Source organism: Bidens hawaiensis, unplaced genomic scaffold, assembly GCF_021521415.1.
Source record: "Bidens hawaiensis isolate Kalapana, Puna unplaced genomic scaffold, B.hawaiensis_p1.1 tig00033507_1, whole genome shotgun sequence".
In the NCBI taxonomy this organism is placed as follows: domain Eukaryota; kingdom Viridiplantae; phylum Streptophyta; class Magnoliopsida; order Asterales; family Asteraceae; genus Bidens; species Bidens hawaiensis.
The window spans coordinates 20512-31587 of NW_027495744.1; the positions used below are offsets into that span (position 1 = coordinate 20512).

The following is an 11076-nucleotide window of genomic DNA, read 5'->3' on the forward strand; positions in this document are numbered from 1 at the left end:
CTACAGAGAAACAATAGTCGGAGATGCAAGGATAGTCTTCGCTGTCTTCTCCTTCTTCAACTGCGCGCACGTTCTGATTGTTGAACTTGGCATACGGCTTCGCATTGTTGTTCCTGTTCCAGGATCCTTTATTCTTCTCAGGAGTTTCTTGTTTCGTCTGTCCACCGAGACGATCCTGGATTTTTTTATCTTCCTCTAAGCGGATGTATTTCAATGCTCTGCTTCTAACTTCATCTAATGTCCTGCATGGAGTCATCACTAAATCATCATAAAAAGGGGAGCTCTTTTGAATTCCCATCTTGAATGCTTCAACAACAGTAGTCATATCAAGGTTTGGGATTTCTAGAGCTTCCTTTCCGAACTTCGTAACGAAATCCCTAAGGGATTCATCACTGGTTTGGATAACACGATACAAATCACTGGTCAACCTCTCAAATTTCAGACTACAGGAAAATTGAGTGTTAAACAAATTAACTAAATGAGAGAAATATGTAACCGAGAAAGGGGGAAGACTTAGCAGCCATTTTAGTGCAGCTCCCGTTAATGTGGCTCCAAATCCTTTAAAAAGGCAAGCCTCTTTGAGTTTCTTAGGTACAGGATTAATTTTCATTCTCTCCCGATATTGGACAACATGTTCCTCAGGATCAGTGCTCCCATCATACGTCTTCATGTTGGGATTTTGAAACCGCTTTGGAATTTCAGCATCACATATGTGTGGAGCGAATCTTGACAATTTGTGACTCCCCTCCGGTATTTCAGGAATTGGACGTATCACTCCCGGGACACTGGATATCATATTCTTTAACTTCTGTAATTCCCTGTCCATGGCCTGGTTGATACCTGAATCCTGCATGGGAACATGGTTAGTATCTAAAGATATAGGATCGTACCAGTTACCTCTCTGCTGGGTGGAATTTGGTATTCCAGACGAGTATCTGGGATAAGAGGAGTCAGCAATCGGAGTAGGCCCTCCAGAAGCTATGGTCTGCATGGGGATTATATATCCTTCATGGACTTCGGAGGATCGTTGCTGTTGTACTTCTGAGGATCCTTGATTCTGAAAGAAGGATCCTTGCTGAGGATAAGTCCCAGCAGATCCTGGCGGAAAGAAGGTTGACTCTCGTTGATAATATGAGGATACTTGGCTTTGCTGACCGATGGATCCTTGATGGAAGTTAGATGACATTGGCTGATCTAAGGAGAATCCTTGAGCTTGTTGACTCATGGGCCTCTGTTGAAGGATAGAGGATCCTGGCTGAAAGAGTGAGGATCCTTGAACTTGGTGACCCGTGAACCCTTGTTGAAGGATAGAGGATACTGACTGAAACATTGAGGATCCTTGATTCTGTCGACCCATGGACCCTTGTTGGAGGATGGATGATCCTTGCGAAAACTGCGCCATGGATTCTAGACTGCTGAAATCCAACATCCTGGGCATCAAGGGGGTGAGATCCTCTGCTGGCCTCTTGTTTTACTTGAGATCCTCAATCTCACGTAGGATCTTCTGATTAGTCTTGTTCTGCTGCTCCATGTATGCTTTGACCTGCGAAAACATAGATGAAACATCACTGTTAGTACTAACCACCGGGGCAGCAGCAGCAGTTTTTGAGCTCTGGAAGACTGGTAGTTGCGTCTTGCTTCCAGCAGCAGCAGCCCTGGGTGCTCCCGTGATTGGCGGAGGCAACGGTGGCAAAGTTCTCGATGAGAAAGGGGCCGTAGTCGGCATGGTTGATGAAGCAGAGGATGATTGAGAGGCCATTGATAGTGATGTGGGTATGAAAAATTAAAAATTGACACGAATAATACAGATTATAGCACCAATTGCCCCACGGTGGGCGCCAAATTGTTTTGGACAAAAATCTACTAAGGATCAAGTATCCAAATCTGTTATGTGAGGTAAGGTGCTAGCTCGATAATGACAAGTGTATAAGCTTAATATTGGTGAACACGATGATTTGATCACGAGGGAAAAAGCCCTTAATCACGATAGTCTTACTTCGGTCAAAACTTATCAAGGTAATCGTTGGTAAAATAACTCCGGTCAAGGATTAATAAGATAATCTTTGGTCTGATTACTTTAGTCAATGATCAACAAGGTAACCTTTGGTCGGTGAGTATATGATTATCGTGTTCTTCGGAACAAAAAACCCCCGGACGGTGAAAACTATCACCGTCGAGTTTATTAATAATCGAAAAGTGGTTACAAATGCTTTTGGAGTATATGATCGAGGTTACAATGTAAGCTAGTGCGTAGAGAGAATTATTGAATCTGCTCTCGTGTGTGTGAATACAAGTGTGTCTTTTCTAGTCGATCATTACTCGTTTAAATAATAACATAATAATAACAATATCTCCTAATTAGACGGAAGTCTTCCACTAGCCGCTCCATGACTTTGACCACGTGCGAATACTCGTTCAATAGAGAGGAAAGCGGAAGAACCAGTCGTTTAGCCGTTGGTGATATTTAAACTTCGATCTTATAGAGAGTTCGTCCATAATCAGCTATGTTGAATTAGGATCCTATATCCATATTCCAGCTATAGGATGTTCCACGAGGATAATCGATGCAAATGCGTCTTCAAGTTGATACACCTGTCTAACACATCACCATACTAAATGCAATCGTTAGTAAATAAATAATACCGAGGATCGTCGATCCTTTATATCCCGAAGTATATTTCGAGGATAAACTATCTATAGAACAGTCTAGGATAAAGGATCCTCAGTATAAAAATCGTGGCCTAACATTAGGGATCGGTCAGACCACCCCTGGTACGCTTAAATCATATCCTTTAGCTTTTGTAGTTCCTTGGTCATAGCTTGGTTGATACATGCACCCTGCATAGGACCTAGATTAGCATCTAAGGATATAGGATTATATGTGTTACCTCTTTGTTGCGTGAATGTTGGCATCCTAGAACAATAGCTGTGGTATGAAGCGTCTGCTATAGGAGTTGGTCCACCAGAAGCTATGGTCTACATGGGGATTATATCTCCTTCATAGACCTTGGAGGACCGTTGATGTTGAACCCCTAAGGATCATTGATCCTGGAAGAATGATCCTTGAGGCTGAGAATTGTAGGATCCTTGGTGATACACCCTAGAGGACCCTGGTTGAAGGTCGATGATCTTCCCTGGAACATGGAGGATCCTTGAACCTCCTAACCCGACGATCCTGGATTAAGGATTGAAGATCCTTGCTGAAAGATTGAGTGAAAAATCGAGGATCCTTGAGTTTGTTGATTCAGGGATCCCTGCTGAAGGATAGATGTTCCTTGCGTGAGCTGAGCCAAGGATCCCAGAGTGGTGAAATCCAACTTCCTAGGCACCAAAGGAGTCTGATCCTCCGTTGGCCTCTTATTCCTCTTGAGGTCTTCTATCTCCCGAATGATCCTCTGGTTAGTCTTGTTTTGTTGCTCTATGTATGCTTTAACCTATGAAAACATAGCAGAAACATCATTGTTAGTATTGACCATTGAAGTGGCAGCAGAGATTTGAGAGCTCTGGAAGAGTGGTAGTTGCGTCTTGTTTCCAGCAGCAGCAGCCCTTGGTGCTCCCGTGATTGGAGGAGGCATCGGTGGCAAAGTTCTTGATGAGTGAGGAACCGAAGATGGCATGGTCGATGAAGCAGAGGTTGATTGAGAGGCCATTGGTGGTGATATGGGTATGAAAAGTTGAATATCGATAAGGTATTTTCTAGATTATAGCACCAATTGCCCCATGGTAGGCGCCAAATTGTTTTGGTCAAAAATCTAACAAGGATAATGTAACCAAAATCGGTTTGTGAGGTTTAGTGCTAAGGTGACAATAATGAATATATGAACAAAATGGAGATGAACACCGTGATTTGTTGCGAGGAAAAACCCTTTAATCTTAATTAGATCAAAGGAAAAAAACCCCGGGTGATGACAACTTGTCTATCACCAATTTATTAACATCAAAATCGGGTTACAATGGGTGGAGTTTATGATCAGTGATTACAAGAATAACTAAGTGTGTGAACAAGTTTCTAGAGAGAGTTCTCGTCAAAGTGTTTGCGAGTCTCAGTTGTATGTGAATGAATGTTTCAAGTGACCTAACTTTGATCATAATCTCGGTATATAACAAACGAAAATATCAACTAACTACTAGGTCCTATTAATCCGCCATCTCTCCACTTACTTCCTTCGTGCCATTTGACCACGTGCTTTAGAAGTCCAGTAGCGAAATAGGTGGTGGACTAAGTCTTGGAGCCGTTGCATTTGATAAATATCAACCTACATGCAAGAAACAACCATTAATAATACCAAGTACCGAGGATCCTTGATCCTAACATAACCCTGGAGTTCTTCGGAAGGATAACTGATCCAGGCTGGTCACCAAAAATAACATATCCTCAATATTTGATTATTTGTGGCTCAACAGTAAGACAATTACTGTTTTCAATAACTACACCCGTAAAGACTTTTAAACTTTCCATCGCAATAATAAGTTGAGAGATAACGGGTCTCCTTGCCTCACTCCTTGCTTGATATCAAAATCCTTAGTTGGCGAATCATAAACAATAACATACACTCGCCTCTATTTCAAGTACCCGGAAATCCATCCTCTCCACTTGTTTCCAAAGCCCATCACTGAGTTTAAGCCTCAATTTGCATAATCAAAAGCTTTATCACAATCCACCTTAAAGACTAACTGCCTTTTTTATGTTTTTTCAACTAATGAATTCATTGATAAAACACCCATAAAAATGTTTCTCCCTTTCATATATGATGTTTGTCTAACTAATTCATTTATGTTTTAGTAGTCAACAATATTACTAATTTGTATACATTTTATAACTTAAAACAGTTTAGCATGTTAAATCAGACTCAGTAAAAGAAAAAGAGTAAAGGTAAAGAACATGTGATTACTTCACTCATTCACTACTTTTACATCGCTTAGTTTCTTCATTGTAAACTTAGGGGTGGGGGTGGTCTAATTTTCATCACTCACCACACTCAATGGTGGTGTGCCATCTCACCGCATCATATTCTATCACTAGTGATGAAATTTAGTGGGGTTGGTGGTAGTGATAGTTTGTTTTTTTGTTTTTTTTTTACAACTTAAATATATCCAAAGAAAAAGTGATACTCCCTCCCATATAAATTTAATTTCCAATTGTGCCCTTACTATTACATATACTAAATGTTTCATTTTACAAAAATGGTTTTTAGCCATAATAACTTAAAGAACATTATTGTCATTTTACAGCTCATAAAATAAAATGATCAAACATTTCTTAATTTGTGTGTTTTGGGTCTCATAACATTTAAAATGGAACGGAGTGAGTAATAATTTAACCATTTTATTGGTATTTTGGTTATTAAAAACACAAAGCAGGGGATAGTTAAGGCATAATACGTTAATACCCAACCTTTGATACAGTCCATATTCTTAGATTTCTCACTTTCTAAATACACCAAATCGTCGTCAAGCAAACCGCATGAAACGTTTTTGTCTTTTTTTTCGGTAGTAAAGAGTATTTATACAATTCCAATAGATCACGGGTGGTAAAGGCATAGATAGACGGAACCTTACACCAAGTAGCAATAATGCTCCAAACCAGTTGCGCAAATTGGCAAGAAACAAACAAGTGCTCCGCCGACTCAACATCCTCTTCACAAATCGGACATACCATCGATCCTACCACCACACCACGTCTAGCCAAAATAAAAGGATGGGGATCCTAGCTTGGAGAGCGGAAATGGAAAGAATACCGGTGTTACTTGCCTTGGCTAGACGTGGTGTGGTGGTAGGGTCGATGGTATGTCCGATTTGTGATGAGGATGTTGAGTCGGCGGAGCACTTGTTTGTTTCTTGCCAATTTGCGCAATCGGTTTGGAGCATTATTGCTACTTGGTGTAAGGTTCCGTCTATCTATGCCTTTCCACCCGTGATCTATTGGAATTGTATAAATACTCTTTACTACCGAAAAAAAAAGGCGAAAACGTTTCATGCGGTTTGCTTGACGGCGATTTGGTGTATTTGGAACGTGAGAGATCTCGCGGTGTTCGAAAGGAAGCCGACAACTCTAAGTTGCGTGATTGGTGAGATAAAAGCGTTAAGTTTTTTGTGCGTGAAAATAGGTCCAAGTGGCCAGGGTTGACATGGGAAATGTGGTGTGCGTTTAATTTTGTATAAATTGTAAGTGTGTAACTGGTGGGATAAAGGTTTTGAGTTTGGTGTGGTCATGTTGTTTCAATGTTTTGGTGGACTTAGCATTTCTAGCATCTTGCTAGCTTGTGCTATTCTTGTTATAATAATATATTTTGTTTTTCGCTCAAAAAAAAATAAAAGAAATAAAAACGATAGTTAGGTAAAGACTGAGTTCACTTGCACATTTTCAAATAAAAGAAAAAAAACCGATAGATAGGTAAAGACTGAGTTCACTTGCACATTTTCTCATCTATCCTAATATGATAACAATATAACATGTCTCAATTTACGCTATCCTAAGCACTACTCTAATAGCATGGGCTGGTATACATAATAGCATTTATTTGAAATAGTTTACCTGTTTTATATTACAAGATGTGTGCCTACAGGTAAAAAAAACAAGAATTCAGAACCGGACCCGAAAAAAAACCCGGAACTGGGTTTTAATACCCGAACCCGTACCCGACCCTATCCATAAGGTACGAATAGAGTATGCATTTTAGTACCAAAACCCGTACCCGAACCGGACCATATTTGTACCCGAGAATCGGAATCGTTTTCATACCAGCAACCGTGTTTTCCAATACCCAAAACAGGTTTTTCAAATACCTGAAAAAATACCTATAAAAAGTGCAACTATTTAAAAAATTCAAATCTATACCCGAAAAAATACCTGGAAAAAAGTCCGAAAAAAACCATAAAACATGGTGTTTTTCAATACCTGAAAAAAGAGTATTCAAATACTCGGTGTTAGAATATCCAGGTATATACTCAACCCGAACGCGATGCATAGGGTATGGTTTTTAGAGACAATACCAACTCGGGTATTTCCAATACTCGATTTTTCAATACCCGAACAAACCCGAAACCGGTTTCATACCCGGAACCGGGTATTTCAAAAACCCGATTTGTGCACCTCTGTGCGCCTAATGTTACAAAGTATTAGCAAATAAACCTACTTTAAATAGCACAAACTCGATTAATACTTAAAACCAACAAAGCAGCTATTGATAAAATTAAAATTCTAACTCAAAAAAAACTCAAAAAACTTGCCATTAACCGTCTTCATTCACGTCCAACCCAAAATAGTGATGTTTAAAAACCAAAAGATAATGCAAACTAAAAGATAAACATCAAAATAACAGCCTAACAAGAATATAACAAAGATTATTCTTTGGCTTGACAAACATTATCAAAGCTAAGGTCTTAAAAATAACTCATACATTATCACCTAAAAACCTCACAAAATAGCATTGAACTTTAACAACATTTAAACATACGAACACAAATTATGCATCCCAGAAAAACGATTATATGCATACCAATTCTAAAGATTTAATGTCCCACGAAAGACACAATTCAAAGTTAAAACGAACCTACAAAATACTCATAGATAATGAAACGTTCACCAACATCTCTGAACTAACAACCTACCTTCACTTCACTTTCTCTTCTTAGCAGGCGGTTGTTCCTCCTCATCCTCGTCATCTTCGACCTCCTCCTCTTCATCATCCTCATCCTCATCATCATCATCATTGTCGTCTTCATCATCGTCGTCGTCGTCGTCGTCATCGTCACTTCCTTTCTTACCATTTGCCTCTGGATCCTCCTCATCAGGGTCTCCTTCCTCATCATCCTCTCCTTCTTCACCCGAGAAATCCTCATCTCCTGCATCATCATCATCCTCAGGCTCCTCTGCATCTGCATCATCTTCATCATCATCCTCTGTGTCACTCCCGTCTTGAGCTTCCGGTTCAGTTTTGTCTCTCCTGTGAAGCTCAGCAATTGGAAACCTGCAATGTTTCCAATCATTGAGTTTAAACTAACTGTTAAAAGTCAACTATACTCAAACTTCACCACATACACGCATAAATTAGGATTACCTTTGATCATTTCCAGTCAATTTTGGTAATGCATCCTTCAGCACAAATTGTGTCTACATATGCAAACGCACCAAATGTTAAAATGAAATGTGTAAATCTGAACTTCTTTACAGAAAGCAGGGATGTGTAAAGTGTGTGATAATGAAGATTTTTAGCTATTATCCGACTTAACTTTCGGCATATATCAATCTTCAAGAACAAACATCTTTAAAAACCTAAAGGAGACCTGCCTGAAGAACAAACAATCGTTTTGAGCTAGATTCATGAGTAGTTTTTCAAGCTCAAGCTCAGCTCAGGGTCCCTCAGGATGGACTCTTTTATTATATATTACCTGTTTTACATATTGTTATATTTATTTTTTGTATATATTTTAATTATAACTATTATATAGGAGTATATTTTAATTATAACTTTTATATATTTCAAAATACAAATTATACTTATTTCAATCAGGATATTTCATTAATTAATCATTATTATACAAATATACATTAAATAATAGGTTTGCTAAGGCTAGCGACTCGGCTCGAGCTCAACAAGTGAAGCTCAGGCTGGTTTATTAAAGAAGCTCATTTAAGGTCTGTTTGTTTCAAGGTTTTGGCTCGCCGATCTCGAGAATCTGACGAGCAAGAACATTTGACCTAAAAAACTCAAGCTACAAAATGTCAAGACAAATCTTGAAAGATTAGGTGTTTACACACACCCATAACTATAACTAAAGCTTTACTACTGTAATAAAGACAAGAAAAGCCAAGTTTCGAAATTCAGTGAAACAAATGATCGAACAGGTGGTGTGCAAAAGGCCAAAAGAAGTAATTCCGTGTAAAACCCAACATCATAAGCACCCACCCAAAGTATGTGAAAAGAAAGAAAGAAATGATACCATGATGAGAAGACAAGCAAGAGATCTCTGAGCAGCCAAAAGAACCACAGGTTCAGGAAGAGAACAGCTCTGCAGAAACCCTAAATCAGATTTCATTACTTCCATTCTTACAACTTACAACTTATCTGTGTGTGTGTGTTTGAAGAATCAAGCGTAGCTAGGGTTTTCAATATGAAACTATATATTGACTTTGACCAATGGTCAAGATAATGAGTTGTGTATTTCTTTCTTTTAAATAATCCTTGATTCAAAACGTTTTTGTTGAAATGGTTTAATAATAATAAAATGATTCAGTGGTTTGTCTATTCTAAATTTGATTTTTTTTTAACATCCTACCTATCAAATCAAATAATATGAGTGGAGTTTTGTAACGTGCATAGTAAATTTTAGCAGGGAAAATTCTAAAAGTGGCCTTTTTTATATAAGAGAATACTTCAAAGTAGTTCAAAACTTATTTAAATTGCAATTTTAGTCCAATCAAAATCATCTTCTTTGATGCATTTTGAATCGTGCCGATAGATTTCGTTAACCAATGAGGTAATGACACGTGTAAATGTGACCACATTTTTAAGTTGAAATCTATCTGGGTTGTTATTTTTTAATTCAAATTCATCTTCTCAAAAACCATGATCCGTGAGTTTTCAAAAGAAGATGAAATTTACGTTTTATTGAAATTCATCTCCTCGGTACATTTTCAGTGAAATTAATCTCCTCAAATGATTTTCAAACTCAACTTTTATGTGAAAACCAACAAAGCAGGACCATGTATCTAGTTCCAGACAATGAAAGTAGGGTAGTAATAAAACTGACAAAATAATTTTACAACAATAAAAGTCATAGAACCCATCAAAATATCTAGCGTTTGACAACGATTTACTAGCAATCAAAGAAACAAAAACAAGCAAAAGATCTACTTCCTAGCATAGGTGATCAACATAGGGCTTTTAGAACTAATGTTAAAACCTTGAAGGCTATGCATAGCAACAGTCGCCCGCATCTCATCTCCATACTCGATAAAAGTAATCCCTGGTTTTGCTTCCACCATTCTTACTTCCTTGAATCCTTGGTGCTGCCCAAACCACATTTGCAACATCATTGATGATGTTTGATGAAGAAGATTTTGTATGAAAAATATGCTTTTAGGTGGGGCTGATGCCTCAAGCATCCCAGATTTAGCACTGCCTGGATATGGTATTTGTGATAACTGCACAAAACCGATAATGCACGTATATTATTGGTTTCTTGAAACTTTTTTGAAAAATCATATGAGGAGATTAAATTTACTGGAAATGCATCTGAGGAGATGAATTTCAATAAAACGTGAAATTCGATGACTTTTGAAAACTCACGAGCCAGATAAGTTTCAGTGAAAAACCATGGTTTTTGAGGAGATGAATTTGGATTAAAAAAATAACGGCCTGGACAGATTTCAACTTAAAAGTTTGGTTTTACCTTTATACGTGCCAGTACATCATTGGTTAACGAAATCTATCGGCACGATTCCAAATGCATCGAAGAATATGATTTTGGTTGGACTAAAATTGTAATTTTAAACAAGTTTTGGACTATTTGAAGTTCTCTCTCATACAAAGAATTATTTTAGAAATTTTCCCTTTATAGTGTGACGAAAGAAGTTAAGAAAAAATATATTAATTATTCTATATACTTAAAAAACCTAATGTTCATTGTGTATACTAATTTTATATTGTTTTTGTAAGAGCATTCTCAATCCATCTATCAAATTACGTGAGATGAGTTTTTATAATTTAGTGAGTTGTTAAAGGTGTTGTGAGTATAAAATAAATAAAATACAGTGAGTTTTTTATGTATTTGAAAAATTCGGTAACACCTTATACATTTTCAATTTTTTAATTTTTTTTTTCAAATAGTTGTGAATGAAAGAAAAAGAAAATGTAATACTAAAGATATAACAAAACTATTATTTAATTGAAACAGAATGAAATTATAGTAATTTTAAGTGTAATTTTAGATTTGAAGATAGGGAAGAGATGGGAATGCTTTAAAGAGAAAAGGTAATAATAAATGTCAATAAAATATTATTTACTTAAAAGAATGTAATGATTTTTAATTTAAATAGAGAGGAAGTGATATAAATGCTACATAGTAATAGAA

At 37.3% G+C, this 11076-nt stretch overlaps 1 protein-coding gene across 1 annotated transcript; it reads right to left on the reverse strand.

Moving 5' to 3' along the window:
• Nucleotides 1-7414: 7414 nt before the first annotated feature.
• LOC143584949 (uncharacterized) lies at nt 7415-9054 on the reverse strand. Its single transcript, XM_077066861.1, has 3 exons — nt 8944-9054; nt 8061-8113; nt 7415-7970 (listed from the first exon to the last, which is right to left on the reverse strand). Exons 1-3 carry the CDS (start codon nt 9046-9048, stop codon nt 7619-7621), a joined length of 510 nt encoding a protein of 169 aa, XP_076922976.1. The 5' UTR covers nt 9049-9054; the 3' UTR covers nt 7415-7618.
• Between the last annotated feature and the right edge of the window lie 2022 nt (nt 9055-11076).

What these genes read in the sequence shown, in the direction of transcription:
- LOC143584949 (XM_077066861.1), bottom strand. Translation starts at nt 9,048, where the DNA reads ATGGAAGTAATGAAATCTGATTTAGGGTTTCTGCAGAGCTGTTCTCTT. An exon ending in TTGCTTGTCTTCTCATCATG is followed by an intron (nt 8,114 to 8,943) that starts GTATCATTTCTT and finishes TTGCATATGTAG; the next exon opens with ACACAATTTGTGCTGAAGGA. An exon ending in TTGACTGGAAATGATCAAAG is followed by an intron (nt 7,971 to 8,060) that starts GTAATCCTAATT and finishes GAAACATTGCAG; the next exon opens with GTTTCCAATTGCTGAGCTTC.